Raw genomic sequence first — 17,062 nt, forward strand, 5'->3', positions numbered from 1 at the left:
TAAAATTAATATGTGCAGTAATAGAGCATACAGTGGGCTATGGACATTGCACACAGATCAAGTGAGCTCAGTAAAAATTCCATGCAGAAATCTTAAGTAGTGTGAGGTGCCGCATATCATCAGAAATATGAAACGGCAAAAGTTCCTGTCCTGAATCCCGTCACCAATCCACCTCGTGAGCACCCCTTTGGTGATGCACTCGCCGCAATGATGAAAAAGATGAGCCTGATATCTCCAAAAAGTAGTATGGACAAAAAAGCAAAATACTCTTGCGCACGGGTGTGTAAGCTAAAAGATCCCAAGGGTTCAGGAAGGACTATGGATTTCGGCCTTGCTGCTCTTAAGGATGGGATGTCCTAATGCCAAAATGAAAAAAAAAGGAAAAAAGAGCGCACCAGCCTAGTGCATTATCCTTTACAAATTTATTAATCAAAAACAAGATAAAATCTACTCACAAAGGTTGAAGGAACAAATCGCATTTGTAAATTGCCACAGCAGTAATAAATCCAGTGGTAGCAGTTTTCCAGGTCCCAGGAAGGAGGCGTACGGACTACTGCTGGCTAACGCGTTTCGAAGGTTACCCTTCTTCATCAGAGGGGTCTGAAGAAGGGTAACCTTCGAAACGCGTTAGCCAGCAGTAGTCCGTACGCCTCCTTCCTGGGACCTGGAAAACTGCTACCACTGGATTTATTACCGCTGTGGCAATTTACAAATGCGATTTGTTCCTTCAACCTTTGTAAGTAGATTTTATCTTGTTTTTGATTAATAAATTTGTAAAGGATAATGCACTAGGCTGGTGCGCTCTTTTTTCCTTTTTTTTTTCATCTCCAAAAAGTAAATGGAACACTCTTCCAAGGGTTACCAGAGATGAATCCTGTACCAGCTCAGCTCAATCATTTCAACATATAAAAAACACAAGGGAATGCTCAGCATAGCGTAATACTGTAATTTATTTGGAGACTCAACCCCTGCATACAAGATGTTCACTTGATCTGTGTGCAATGTCCATAGCCCACTGTATGCTCTATTACTGAACATATTAATTTTAGATATGTATTAGCACTGTTAATGTTGAGTTTTATCTCTGCATATTTTTTATACATCTTGTATTTTTATAATAGCTGCTGCAGTGCACAACTGTTATCTATTGAGCGCTGGGATTGGTCATATTTGTTTTAACTGTTATTTTTTTTACTTATTTAAAATAATTTATTCATCAGCATAGAAGAACTGTGCTTCCTGTGTTACATTTTTAATTTGTTCTTCTACAGGACATCATGGCAGGAGCTGGTGAGAAGAAAGGCAAGAAGGATGACAACGGCATTGGGACTGCCATAGACTTTGTCTTATCCAATGCCCGTCTGGTTCTTGGAGTGGGAGGAGCTGCGATGCTAGGGATAGCTACTCTTGCAGTGAAGCGAGTATGTTGAGATATTGATTGTTCACCTTATTGGTAATAAACCCCAATCCAAAAATGATCATTAGATGTGGTGGCTGCAATAGTTTTTATTTTTTTTATTTTTAGTCTTTTTGCCTTCTGTTTTCACTAGGTGATCTGGCCAGTAACCTCCTGTATTTAGAATGCCCCACTCTGGATGAAGGAGCACAGCAGGCCCCTTTGGACAGCAGCATTGTTAATCTGGAGGGAGGGAGGGGAGTGGAGTTTTGGATGAACTAGTAGATTTGGATACAACTAACAACTAACACTTGATTGGCACATTATATTTATGTATTCTTTATTACCTAATTGGTGTCCTTTCCTTTTAGAAGCTCTTCTGTACCTAAATCTGCATTTTTTAACATGAATTGGAGCAAATGATAGTTTGATGTTTTTATTCATGTTTTTAGTGCAGGGCAACAGAAATGCATATAAGTAACACAAAGTGGTTTTATATGCTGTGCAATAATTAATTAAAACTATCAAAAACATTTTAAGTAATAACACTGCAACAGTACCCAAAGGCAAAAATTTAATCACTGACAATAGAACTGCAAAATTATTTTAGGAAACCTATGTGCATAAAACAATCTATAGAGATGAAGTAATTCAATTAAAAATCATTCATTAAATTTATTACACCCTGGCAAAATTGCAATAACTTGGAATATCCTCTTCAGACCACGGTTTCAAAGGATGCCCAATAAGTGCAGACTTTTTTTCACAATTTCTGACCATGCTAACACATGCTGAAAACTGGCACAAAATAATGGATATTATTGCTAATTCTTTGGTATCTCCAATATATTTAACCCAGAGATTTGTCTGCTAGCTGAGCTGACACTTAGGAGTCATTCCAAAAAAACTTCCTGGTATATGCTTTCCTATGCCGAAATATATTCAGGGAACACGCAAGTGATTCTGCCCCCCCCCCCCCCCCCCCCATATTACCTGTTTGGTTGCAAGCAATAAATTCCCTACTTTCTTCGTTTAAATCTACCTGTAAAGATGGGGGTAATTCAAGTGTATTTGATAACATCTGGGGTCTGGGAATTGCCTCTTTATGTACTTTACCCCCTTTATTATTTACCGTATGTAATGAACTTACACTATGGGGTTGATTTACTAAAGGCAAATATACTGTGCACTTGCTTCAGAGCTTAGTAAACAAGTTAAAACTTCACTTTGCAAAGAATACTTAATCGCATACAACGAAAATAAAAAATGATTTTTTTTGTTGTTGTTGTAAATGATTGGATAATAGAAACCAGCAGAGCTTCCCTCATTTCAGAGCTTCCCCTCATATCTAGAGCAAATACACTTAAAGTGCACAGAATATTTGCCTTTTAGTAAAGCAACCTCTATGTGTTGATTGGACAAAAGGCACGGCTACACTGTTATAGTATGTAGTAATGGAAATCTTTCTTTTGTATATTTCTTGTTGTAACATGTTTGAAAATCAATAAAATGCATCTTAAAAAAAAAAAAAGTTCAAAATCATCCTTGTGGTAGTTGAGCAGCATTTTAAAAATGACACGGTTAAGTAGACTTTTAATGCCAGTGGTTATTCCAAGCCTTTTCATTTTTTATTTTTATATCTATCTATCTATCTATCTATCTATCTATCTATCTATCTATCTATCTATCTATCTATCTATCTATCTATCTATCTATCTATCTATCTATCTATCTATCTATCTATCTATCGATATTGATCTATAGATACATAGATAGATAAATAGATATATATATGTGTGTATCTCACAAAAGTGAGTACACCCCTCACATTTTTGTAAATATTTTATTATATCTTTCCATGTGGCAACACTGAAGAAATTACACTTTGCTAAAATGTAAATTAGTGAGTGTACAGCTTGTATAACAGTGTAAATTTGCTGTCCCCTCAAAATAACTCAACACACAGCTTAACACACAGTTTAATGTCTAAACTGATGGCAACAAAAGTGAGTACACCCGAAGTGAAAATGTCGAAATTGGCCCCAAAGTGTCAATATTTTGTGTGGCCACCATTATTTTTTAGCCCTAACCCTCTTGGGCATGGAGTTCACCAGAGCGTCACAGATTGCCACTGGAGTCCTCTTCCACTCCATGATGACATCACGGAGCTGGTAGATGTTGGAAACCTTGCATTCCTCCACCTGCCGTTTTGAGGATGCCCCACAGATGCTCAATAGGGTTTGGGTCTGGAGACATGCTTGGCCAGTCCATCACCTTTACCCTCAGCTTCTATGGCAAAGCAGTAGTCGTCTTGGAGGTGTGTTTGGGGTCATTATCAAGTTGGAATACTGCATTGCGGCCCAGTCTTCGAAGGGAGGGGATCATGCTCTGCTTCAGAATGTCGCAGTACATGTTGGCATTCATGGTTCCCTCAATGAACTGTAGCTCCCCAGTGCTGGCAGCATTCATGCAGCTCCAGACCATGACACTCCCACCGCCATGTTTGACTGTAGGTAAGACGCACTTGTCTTTGTACTCCTCACCCGGTTGCCGCCACACACGCTTGACACCATCTAAACCAAATACTTTTATCTTAGTCCCATCAGACAAAAGGACATGGTTCCAGTAATCCATGTCCTTTGTCTGCTTGTCTTCAGCAAACTGCGGGCTTTCTTGTGCATCATCTTTAGAAGAGGCTTCCTTCTTGGACGACAGCCATGCAGGTCAGTTTGATGCAGTGTGCGGCGTATGGTCTGAGCTTTGACAGGCTGACCCCCTACCCCTTCAACTTCTGCAGCAATGCTGGCAGCTCTCATACGTCTATTTACCAAAGACAACCCCTGGATATGATGCTGAGCACGTGCAATTAACTTCTTTGTTCGACCATGGCGAGGCCTGTTTTAAGTGGAATCTGTCCTATTAAGCCACTGTATGGTCTTGGCCCCCCTGCTGCAGCTCAGTTTCAGGGTCTTGACAATCTTCTTATAGCCTAGGCCATCTTTATGTAGAGCAACAATTCTTTTTTTTTTCAGATCCTCAGAGAGAGCTTTGCCATTAGGTGCCATGTTGAACTTCCAGTGACCAGTATGAGAGAGTGAGAGCGATAACACCAAATTTAACACACCTGCTCCCCATTCACACATGAGCCCTTTTACCACTAATGAGTCACATGACACCGGGGAGGGAAAATGGCTAATTGGGCCAAATTTGGACATTTTCACTTAGGGGTGTACTACTTTTGTTCCCAGCGGTTTAGAAATGAATGGCTGTGTGTTGAGTTATTTTGAGGGGACAGCAAATTTACACTGTTATACAAGCTGTACACTCACTACTTTACATTGTAGCAAAGTGTCATTTCTTTAGTGTTGTCACATGAAAAGTTATAATAAAACATTTACAAAAATGTGAGAGGTGTAATCACTTTTGTTAGATACTCTGTGTGTGTGTATGCGTGTGTGTGTGTGTGTATATATATACACACACGGTATAGAAAAGAATCCCCCCCCCCCTTTAAAATTACATTTTTTTGCGTTACAGCCTAAAATGAAGACACACGTTTTTTGTTGTATCCAGCTGTATTTACTCAGTGCCACTTGTAACATTCAAGTGAAAGGTATAACGCCAACATGTCAGAAACAAATTTTGAAAAGATCACCCTCTTCCCCCCTCCTTGTGTCAGTATTTTTCTTTAATTACAGCCTCTAGCCTTTTTATTAGAGCATTCTTACTTTACAGCATTTCTTCACACCCGCCTTAAACTTTCAAACAGTAATACATACAATGGGTATAGAAAAGAATTGCCCCCTTTTAAAATCACATTTTGTTGCTCTGCAGTCTGAAATGAAGACACAGTTTTTGTTTTATCCAGCTGCATTTACTGAGTGCAACTTATAACATCCAAGTGAAAGATACAATACCAACATGTCAGAAAAAAATAAAATAAAAAACAAAATCACTGAGTTGGAAAAAGGATCATCCCGTGTGTCAGTATTTTGTTGAATTACATTTTGCTTTAATTAAAGTCTGTTGGGATATGTCTCTACGAACTTTGCACATATAGACTTTGCAATATTTGCCCACTCTTCTTTGCAGAACTGCTCAAGTTCAATTAAATTTGGTGACTGTTTGTGGACTGCAGTCTTCAAGTCATTCTTGGATGTTGGCTTCAAACCCTCAATGCTGAGAAGTACAGGCAGATACTTATCTATTCTGTCATACCATCAGGGAGGTGTGTTATTGGCCCCAAATGTATTCTGCAGCAGGACAATGACCCCAAACATAATCATTAAAAACTATATTCAGTGTAAAGAACAAGGAGTACTGGAAGTGATGGTTTGGCTCCCACAGAGCCCTGGTCTCAACATCATCCAGTCTGTTTGGGATTCAAGAGACAGAAGGATTTCTTCTGGGAATGAAGGATTTTCCTTCATTCCCAGAAGATCTGTAGTTAGTTTTTTTCCAAACATCTTGGAGAACTTCCTCCTGAGTTCCATCAAAAACTGCAAGTGTACCTAGAAGAATTTATGCTGTTTTAAAGCCAAAGGGTGGTCACATCAAATCTTGATTTGGATTTTTCTTTCCATTTTGTTAATTGTTAAAAATAAACTATTAACACTTCTGAAACCATTCTTAATTTACAGAATTTTTATACACCTACGCATTTTATATATTTTATGTATGTGTGTATATACACACACGAGCAATACTGATTGCCAGCTGGCTTTCGGTCCCCATATCCAATTTTTAAACCTAATACAGTACAGGTTTATGTTGAAACAAAATATCTATAATGAGAATCTATGGAAAGATTACATTAGTTTTTATGTTCATTTTAATTCCATCATCAGAGGTTCTAAAATGCATTATTAATAAAATAACTGCTCAGATTATGCATGCTCCTATTTCCTCAGTATCTCTAATAACTTGTATACCTGTTTTGTTTAGATGTATGATCGTGCTATCAGTGCTCCTGCCAGTCCTTCACGTTCTAGTCAGTCTGGTAAAAGGAGCTGGGAAGAGCCAAGCTGGTTGGGCTCATCTACACGACTGTTGAACCAAGACATGAAGACGTCTGTAAGTCGCAGTCTGCAGACCCTACCAACAGACAGTTCAGTATTCGAACCAGGTGAAGGCTTCTTTACTTTTCTTCAGGCTGATCACCAAATAGAACAGATTGTATTGCTAATCAGCTTTGAAAAAATAATTAGGTCACAAAATGTAGTTTTATAATAGACTATTTTTAGATTTTGATCATCTTTGTTTGATTTATCGTGCCATTTCAAAGTGGATTACTGTATAGAAAACAAATTTATCATGCTTGCCATTATGTTCCTTTTCTTGTATAATACACAAAAAAGGTACAAACTACACTTACAGCACTATGAAAAGATTGTTCCTTGTTGATCAACAAAAAAAATATGCTGTAGTTTATTCCTAAGAAATTTTTGAGGTCCTTTTGGATAAACACCGGAAAACAAGGTGATCAGGAACGGAGAGGAATACCTATTTCGTTGCCTTGAGTCCATAACTCAGATATGGGCTTAGATATGTAAAGATCTCTGATGTATTGGTAATGCAGTAATGTGTGAGTCACATAGCACATCTAAGAGTAACTGAACAATCAAGAGAACTAGAAAAAAAAAGAGTAACTGAAAAAAAAAGTGTGTTTGAGCCTTTTGTAATAATGGTTCACATGTTTTGTCTATAATTTGTAGTATCATGGCTGTTCAGTTCCCCTATGTCCATGTATCAAAGTGACACTAACTGATATCCCTACTCATTCTCTACTTAACCACTTGCCGACCGCCGCACGCCAATGTACCTCCAAAATTTGGCGGCGGATATCGTTGTTATGGCAACATCTAGCCCAGACAACTGGTATCCCCGTTTTCGTGCGGCGGTCGGCTTTAAGATAAAAGTGGTCCCTGCGGCGGATTCGCCGCGAGATCACTTTTATCGGTGGCGGGAGAGGGCCCCCTACCGCCGCGATCCGGTGCCCTCCGCCGCTTACTGGAGCCGTCGGTAGTGGAGGAGGCAATCGCGTCCTCCTCCCTTCTGTGCCTGGAGACGAGTGAGGCTAAGATGTCGCCCACTCGTCTCCATGACACTGTTGGGCGGAAGCGACATCACTTCCGCCCACGCCTCTTAAAGGCACATTTTTTCAATGTCATTTTTTTAAGTGACTTTTTTTTTTGTTTTTTATTGCATTTTAGTGTAAATATGAGATCTGAGGTCTTTTTGACCTCAGATCTCATATTTAAGAGGTCCTGTCATGTTTTTTTCTATTACAAGGGGTGTTTACATTCCTTGTAATAGGAATAAAAGTGACACAATTTTTTCAAAACAGTGTAAAAATAAAATCATGTAAAATAAATAATAAAAATTGAAAAATTTTTTTTAACCCCCCCCCTTCCCCCGACCCGACGAGCTCGCACGCAGAAGCGAACGCATACGTGAGTAGCGCCCGCATATGAAAACGGTCAAACCACACATGTGAGATATCGCTGCAACCGGTAGAGCGAGAGCAATAATTCTAGCCCTAGACCTCCTCTGTAATGCAAAACATGCAACCTGTAGAATTTTTTAAACGTCGCCTATGGAGATTTTTGAAGGTAAAAGTTTGACGCCATTCCACAAGCGGGCGCAATATTGAAGCATGACATGTTGGGTATCGATTTACTTGGCGTAACATTATATTTCACAATATAAAAAAAATTGAGCTAACTTTTACTGTTGTCTTATTTTTTTATTCAAAAAAGTGAATTTGTTCCAAAAAAAAGTGCGCTTATAAGACCACTGCGCAAATACGGTGCGAAAAAAGTATTGCATTGACTGCCATTTTATTCTCTAGGGTGTTAGAAAAAAAACTATATATAATGTTTGGAGGTTCTAAGTAATTTTCTAGCAAAAAAACCTGTTTTAAACATGTAAACACCTAAAATCCAAAACGAGGCTGGTCCTTAAGTGGTTAAGGGCCCTGAAATCCATTTTTATGAAATTGTTTCTTACTGTGTTTTTCTACCTCCTTGTAACATCCTCCATGAGTTTCTGAGCATCTTCTATTTCCCCTTCAGTTTTTTCAAAATGAGCAGTACACCTTAGTTACAGTCATATATACTGTATGCACACTACAATTCCCATAGTGTACAGTCCATAGTCCCTAGTCCATCTCAGAAGCAAGCAAGAGAGGGTGGCTACATTCCTACATACAGTGGGAACATGAAGAACAAACATAGCCACTCTGTAATAGCAAGTCAGACCACAGCAGCAGAAAAAAAGAATTTGGATGTCTGGAGAAGGCTGTGAGAAATGGAAGGTAATTCACGAGTTAAGTATAAATACTGGAGAGGGAAAAAAAATTAAAAATAAATATACACACACACACACAAATATTTGATCCTCTGCAGATTTTGTAAGTTTGCAAACAAATGAAGGGTCTATAGGTGTATTTTAAATGAAAGAGTACTGATACCTTTTGTGGTGCGATTTGAGACCATACAAAATGAATGGGCTCAAATCGCATGCAATTTAAACAGGAATGCGGTGCGATTTACAGTCGGAATCGCATGCGTTTTCCCGCACCACTCCTGTGTGGACCCAGACTGAAATCAGTATGACAAGCCTGGGTTCACACAGGAGTGGTACGGGAAACCGCATGCGATTCAGACAGTCATCGCACCCCATTCCTGTTCAAATCACTTTCGATCCTTTTTCAGTGCAATTTGAGCCCATTCATTTTGTATGTATTCAAATTGCACTGCAAAGGTATCGGTTTCGGGTATCGGAGCATTTTCACAAGTATGAGTAATTGTGAAAATTCTTGGTATCGGCAGCAGTGCAAAACATCATTTTAATTGAAAAGGAAAAGAGATAGATAGATAGATAGATAGATAGATAGATAGATAGATAGATAGATAGATAGATAGATAGATAGATAGATAGATAGATATATCTCTATCTATCAATCATTTTTTATATCTCTTTACAACTACTTTAATGATATAGAGCAGGGGTCTCTTGGAGGACTACAATTCCCATGAGGCATTACAAGGCTGACCGTTATAAGCAGAGGCATGATGGGGCTTGTAGTTCTGCAACAGCTGGAGGGCCGTCAGTTTGAGACTCCTGATCTAGAGTATTGAAGCCACAGACAAGCAACTTGGCATTTTCAGTAGCCCAACGATGGCAACCTGTATTTTTTTTTTTTTATGTAGTTTTTGACTATTATACTTTATCTTTGGCATGCATGGGGGAATAAGACTTGGAGATGGGTGCGGGCATGTACCCCGGTATGTGTAACTAAAGCGAAGTTTCACTTGTTTTTTGTTTTTTTTTTATTTTATTATTTTGCTTGGGTGAAGCGCCCAGAGATAAAAAAAACCTGACCTAGAATTGTGTATATATACAGTATTTTTATTAGGGTTATGATCTCTCATGGGGAATGGCTTTTCCTATTATACATATCCTACAATTATGTGAACAGTAGGATACTCTTAGTATCCAAAGATACAGTAAAATGCCTAATATATAGGAGACTTTCAAAGAAAAGGTTGTCGGTGCTATAGCCTTTCACTAAAGCAGAAATTCACACCACTGTGATATTATTATTATTATATTGCACCAACACCTCCTGTGCTCTGCATAAAGTCCATGATAAAAGCAAGGGTGGGTAATACAGTTGGTAACAAAAGAATGCAGCAGGGGGAGGTGAAGTCCTGTATTATATAGAGAGCTGAAAAATTCATATCTTTTAGGACTGGTTTTCACTCTAGTATCCTGAAAATATTTGCAACTATTGTGGTTCATGTTTTACTGCAGATTAAATGTTCATAGAATTTTTTTTTAATATATATATCCTTTTACTAATCCTGTTCTGATTTAAAACTTTTTTTTTTCAGAGTCTTTTCGCCCCAAACCCCCTAGTCGCAAGTCCCAGTCAGATATGAAAAAATCACGGTTGAAGCTTTCTCTTCAGGAGAAGCTATTCAGCTATTACAAGAAACATGTTGCTATTCCACCTGCAGAGCAGAGCTGTGCTAAGCAAGCTGCAATAGACATCTGTGCTGAACTGCGCAACTTCATCCACAGCAAGTTTCCTGACATACCATTGAAAGAAATGCACCTTAGCGGAAGCCTGTATGATGATCTGCAGGTAACATTCTTGGATTTGCTTAATTTTCATTTATGCAGTCAAAATAGTTATTGCCATTCTGAAACGCTGTTTTAGAACCCACCTTTTAGACTTTAAAACCTACAGGTTACGTTAATCAGTTTGTACTTCAGCAAGTGTTAAACGTCTAAGCTGCAGAATGGATATTTCATAGTTATTTTTTCAGATAAATATTCTGCTGTGCCCTTGCAGCTGCACAAAGTAACCATCTGCCCTCAGGGCATTAGTAGGTTCACCTCATCCCATCTCAGGCTTTACTATGAACTGGTAGTAATGTGCAAAGCGTATTCAAACCCTAGCCATTTCTATTAGTTTGTAGGTGCTAGATGATGCCATTGTGTCAAACTTCCTTGAGCGATTGTAAAAGACAAATATAAAAGTAAGACTTTAATTCTCTCTTTAGTTCCAGTCTGGCATTGAGATTGCTGGATCAGAACAATGGTGAATAAGGTTGATTGGGTCAGGTGGGCAGAGAGATATAGCTTTGAAGCCAGCAAATAAAAAAGCTTGAAAGTTAAATTTATAATAAATTATTATTATAATAAATACATTTGGACTCCTTAAAGCAATTGAAAACTTTTGTATTTTTATAATAAACCTGTTATATTTACCTACTGTGTGCAATGGTATTGCACAGAGTGGCCCTGAACTTCCTCTTCTGGGGTCCCCCACCGGAGCTCTCGGCTCCTCCTCTTATCTGTGTGTTACCATAGGAAACCCCTTCCTAGCCAGGCACACCTGCTGGATCACTGTTGTGATGGGCTGTGTATCTCTATAGACACACACAACTTGGCTTGGGCCCGTTCCCTCCTCACAGGATTTGATTGACAGCAGTTCCTGTGAGGAGAGAGCCACTGCAGGTGGGCACAGCGCTGGCTCGAGATAGGTAACTATTGTGGAGGATGGGGGCGATACAACAGCTGCATTATTTTTCACCTTATTGCAAGGAAGGCATACAATACAAAAATGTTTTGCCTGTAGACAGGGCAGCCATCAAAAATTTCAGGACCCCTTACACAGCTTTAGGCCTGTGGCCCCCCCCCCCCCCCACCCATAGAGGAATGGATGATTCTAGTTGGGGATACATTGTGAACAGGGAGGAGGATGATGGAGAGGGATTGGTGATTCTGGGTGGGGATGAGTATGATGGAGAGGGATGGATGATTCTGGGTGGGGATGGGGATACATTGTGGACAGGGATGGATGATTCTGGGTGGGGATGGGGATACATTGTGGACAGGGATGGATGATTCTGGGTGGGGATGAGGATGATGGAGAGGGATGGATGATTCTGGGTGGGGATACATTGTGAACAGGGAGGAGGATGATGGAGAGGGATTGGTGATTCTGGATGGGGATGAATATGATGGAGAGGGATGGATGATTCTAGGTGGGGATGGGGATACATTGTGAACATGGAGGAGGATGATGGAGAGGGATGGATGATTCTGGGTGGGGATGAGGATGATGGAGAGAGATGGATGATTCTGGGTGGGGATGGGGATACATTGTGGACAGGGATGAGGATGATTCTGGGTGGGAATGAGAGTTACATTGTGGAGGCTCTCCACAATGTAACTCTCATCTCCACCCAAAAACGTCCTCATCCATTTTCACAATGTAAATCCATCATGTCAGTTTATCAGGGCCAGGTGTATGAGGTCCCATCTGGGGAGATTAAACACAGTCCACTCCACACACCAATCGACAGCAGCTCACCGCTGCACACACACTGACTTAGTGATTTGCCATATCTGCATCATGCACCTGAGAGGGCTGGGTCCCACCACTGACAAGACTGGCCACACCCCTCCTCGTGTCCCGCCCAATCACATTACTATTCTAGCAGCAGGCTCTACCTCAGCAGGGAAGCGGAGCAAGTGCCAGAGCACGGATTGCGGATCACCTGTGCGGGGGGGGGGGATCAGTGTCCCGCCTTTGGCTGCTTGTGTGCAGGTAGTGCTTCTTTGTTGCAGGCGGCATGCGGGTCAGCGGCTGGCTGCCAAAAGTTTAATGTCATTATGCTGCTGTAGGGGGTGCGAGCCGGCCCTGGGCCCCCCCGACCGGGCTTTTAGTGCATTGGCTGTCCCCCCTGATGGTTGCCCTGTGTATAGAGCCCCTTTAATCACTTTAGCCCCGGAAGGGTTTACCCCCTGTATGACCGGGCCATTTTTTTGCAATACAGCACTGCGTCGCTTTAACTGACGTTTGCGCAGTCGTGCGATGTTTTACCCAAACATATTGAGCTTTCTTTTGGTGGTATTTGATCACCTCTTCGGTTTTTGTTTTTTGCGCTATAAACAAAAAAAGACAGACAATTTTAGAAAAAAACTATATTTTTTACTTTCTGTTATAATATCCCAAAAAAAAAAAAAGTATTCATAAGTTTAAGCCAATATGTATGCTACATATTTTTTGGTAAAAAAAAAAATCGCAATAACCGTATGTTGATTGATTTGTGCAAAAGTTATAGCGTCTACAAAATAGGGGATAGCTTTATGGACTTTTTTTTTTATTTAATTGTTTTTACTGGTAATGGTGGCGATCTGCGATTTTTAGCGGGGGTATGGCGGACAAATCTAACCCCAAGTGACACTTTTTAGGGACCAGTGATATTATTACAGTGATCAGTGCTAAAAAAAAAAAATGCACTGATCAATGTATAAATGACACTGTCAGGGAAGAGGTTAACACTAAGGGGCGATTAAGGGGTTAACTGTGTTCCCTGGGTGTGTTCTAACTGTATGGGAGATGGGCTTACTAGGACGACACAGAGATTGCTGTTCCTGATCACTAGGAAGCAGCAGATCTCAATGTTGTCCCCTGTCAGAGCGGGGATCCGCCTTGTTTCTCATGCACGCCCACTGTATCTCATCCACAGACCGACGTACAGCTACGTCGGTTTGCAAAGCCAAGCTGCATTGCCGCAGCATATATGTGGAAGGCGGTCAGCAAGTGGTTAAGCAGGGTTCTTTATCTGCGCATTCCCTATTAACCTCCCTGGCTTGTTTTCCCGAGTGTGGCTTGGGGTTAAATTTCAGTACCATTAGCGGTAACCCGGAGCCACAATCAGGATTGCATTGCAGGATCCTGGTACAGGTTACTTGCCTTGTCCCCAGGATCCTGCGATGTCCCCCTGCTGTGTCTGCGGGCCCTGTTCTCGGCCCAAAGCTCTGTGTGCTAGGCTCCGTTCTCTGCGAGCACCGCGACGCGCAGGGGCGGAGCCTGGTGGCAAATTCAGAAAATTCATGACACATACAGTACACAGTAATTTTATAGATTACATTACTGTATCAAATTATTTCACATACCTTTTGTCCCTAGTGCTTTGTCCAATGCCCTGCATGCAGTTTATATATATATATATATATATATATATATATATATATGTAGTTCTTTCTGCCTGGAAACTTGTCCATAGCAACTAAAAAGTGTCCCTTTACATCAAAAGTGGCTTCAGACCAGCTAGAAAACAGCGATAGTAAATTAGAACACTTGCAGAATTGAGCGGAGCAATGGTGAATCGTAGGGGAAATTCATTTTATTATTATTTCTTTAGCGTACATCACGGGACACAGAGCCACAGTAATAACTGTATGGGTTATATGGCACCTTTAGGTGGTGGACACTGGCACACCCTAAACAGGAAGTTCAATTCCCCATATAATCCCTCCCCTTACCGGGAGTACCTCAGTTTTTTCGCCAGTGTCTTAGGTGTTGGTCACGAGTAAAGATGTGCTGTGCTGAGCTCCGCTGGAATATTCCTTACTGGGGCAAGCCATGCCACCGGATCCATTCAAAGTGTCTTTTCCAGGCCGAATTGAATGGTACCCGGGCCTCGTATCCGAAGAAACGAGGTTACCTGTAATGCTTCTCTTTTTAGAGAGCTGGACCCCGGGATCCAGTATTTGGTTTTTTCAGCCATATTCCTGGCAGGGTGCTTTTTACGGGCCCAGAACTGTGGATCCCACGATTTAAAAAAAGGGGGCCCCAGTCCCTGAAGGTTTTCTAAACGGAGCCCACCGTGAGAGGTGAAGATTGGGTCCCTTACCACAGAACCCTGCAGCTGGATAAGGTAAGGGAGATTCCTAAGGAATTTTTCTAATTCTTGTGGGTTTTCTCCTTTAAAGCAAATGTTGCTATGCCATAGTCACCACCAGGGGCCATCAAGAGCACGTACCTTTCCATGCTTGTCAGTCTCATCTCAGTGTACAAGCTGCACACTTCCTCTGGCCCAGGCTCCAGGTAAAGTTGTGGGAAAGGGGGGTTTTTCTCCTTCTAGGAATGTCCCCCCACCTGGATAGCTTCCTCCAGACAGTAGGAGCATGGCATCAGACGACGGTGTGCCGCGCCTCTCTTGCTGCCATTACGGCGGTTCCCATCGGCAGCTCTCCTCCTCCCCCAGCCCTTCTCCATGCGGTCCGGGTAGGATCGGAGCCCGCTTGCACAGGAAAACACTCTATTTTAAAATAGATGGGGGGGGGGGGGGCCGCGATGGGTGGTCGGAGGAAGGGGGGGCACATAGCATCGTTGGCACGAATTAGCGTCCACAATGTGGGCTGCATAGCTATAAAATGCACCTTTTTTCAGGTGCATACAGCTAGGAGGGACACAGAACAGACGGGTGGCATGTGAGTGAGTGACACAGGCACTCCTAGGCACATTTACTTTAAGCATCAGACTGAGCTTAATAACAGCGGCAGTTGCTGGACTATTGCTCAGCAGTGGGTGCATTTGTTTGGTGGTACCTCTGTGTTGTGCTCGGCACTATGACCAGAGGAGGTGGTTCAAATGCCGCAAAGACCAAGGACACAAAGGGGTCGCCCTGAGGTCCTAAGGACCCTCCCTCTGCAACACCATCCCCTACTAAGGAGGCTGGTCAGAGTGAGCCATCAGGGGCTACAATTGCTTCCGACACTTCAGCCCCTGTCTTTATAACTGAGCAGCTCAGCCACTCAGCTATGAGTGGCTTAGAGAAAAGATTAGTGGCTTTAATCACATCTTCACAGAGTGGCAGAAAACGCATTAGGTCCCCTTCTACCACCCAGGATCCCCGAACGGAGGAACTGTGGGAGGGGGAAGATGAATCCCCCTCAGGGGACCGTGAACAGGCTGATGATTCCTCTTCCGAGAAATCAAGTGGGGAAGGATCTTCAGCTTTACATGCTGAGAAGTTGCTGGTGCATTCTCTTACTGGAATGGTCAGCGCCACATTTAAGCTACCCTTAACGGAGTCAGTTGAAGAGCTCACCTCCTGTTTGGGTTCACTAAAGCCCCCGCAAGCCTTGTGTGCCTTTCCTGTCCATTCATTATTAGAAAAGCTTATGGATTCTGAGTGGAATCGCCCAGATAAGCACTTTTTTCCTCCTAAGAAGTTTTCAACACTTTATCTTATGGAGGAAAAATTCACAAAGATGTGGAGTATACCAGCAATTGACGCTGCTATATCCTCTGTGAATAAAAGTTTGACTTGTCCGTTTGACAATGCGCAAATGCTTAGGGATCCAACTGATAAAAAATTGGAATTCCTGTGAAACATTTTCTCTCTGGCTGGTTCAGTAGCTCAACCTGCAGTGGCGGCAATTGGGGTATGGCAATCCTTGAGAGACTACTTGAAACAAGTGCTCAAGGTGTTCCCTGAACAGCAGGCCCAGGAATTAACTGAGCTGCCAGCCAGTGTTAATTTTGTCGACTAAAACGACTAAAACATTTTAGTCGACTAAATGAATACTATTTTAGTCGACTACAATACTACTAAAACTAAAACAATTGAGAAGACTAAAATACGACTAAAACTAAAATGGGACTAAAACTAAATTGAAATTTGACTTCAAAATTAATACTGGTCTGTAGTGCATGTTCATACCTCAATACCTTAAATAATATGAGATTTTTCACTCCAGCAGTATATAATGAGTTTGGAAATTGTAGAGAAATGTTAACTAATGCATTACAATTTAATTACACCCATTAGATTTTAGATGACTAAAATAAGTTTTAGTCGACTAAAATGTACTGGAGGTTTTAGTCGACTAAAATGTACTGGAGATTTAGTCGACTAAATAGGACTAAAACTAAAATAATTGCATAAGACTAAAATGGGACTAAAACTAATGCCATTTTAGTCCTAAGACTAAAACTAAATCGAAATTTGCTGCCAAAATTAACACTGCTGCCAGCAGCTTTGTGCATTGCAATTGACGCAATCAGAGATTCTATTCTTCAAACCTCTCGCCTTACCCTTGGGTTGGTACATATGCATAGAATCTTATGGTTAAAGGGGTTGGTCAGCTGAAGCGTCATGCAAGAAGCTCCTGGCTGGTTTTCCTTTTCGCGGTGAAAAGCTGTTTTGGGAGGATTTGGACAAATAGATCCAAAGAATATCAAGTGGGAAAAGTACCCTTTTGCTTAAGAAAAAGAGTAAACGTCCCTCATTTAAACGTCTCTTGCTCCAGTGCCAGGGACATCAGCCTCCAGACAGTCACGACGGCCTCCAC

At 41.3% G+C, this 17,062-nt stretch overlaps 1 protein-coding gene across 1 annotated transcript in view; it reads left to right on the plus strand.

The window, feature by feature from the left end:
- Positions 1–1,277: 1,277 nt before the first annotated feature.
- The window catches only part of MIEF1 (mitochondrial elongation factor 1), a 35,773-nt gene continuing 19,988 nt past the window's right edge, over positions 1,278–17,062 (plus strand). The window contains exons 1-3 of the mRNA XM_073592554.1: positions 1,278–1,421; positions 6,341–6,521; positions 10,294–10,547. Of these exons, the coding sequence (XP_073448655.1) occupies positions 1,278–1,421; positions 6,341–6,521; positions 10,294–10,547 (579 nt within the window). The remainder of the gene's footprint in view (positions 1,422–6,340; positions 6,522–10,293; positions 10,548–17,062) is intronic.

The sequence above is a fragment of the Aquarana catesbeiana genome, linkage group LG07 (assembly GCF_042186555.1).
Source record: "Aquarana catesbeiana isolate 2022-GZ linkage group LG07, ASM4218655v1, whole genome shotgun sequence".
Classification (NCBI taxonomy): Eukaryota; Metazoa; Chordata; class Amphibia; order Anura; family Ranidae; genus Aquarana; species Aquarana catesbeiana.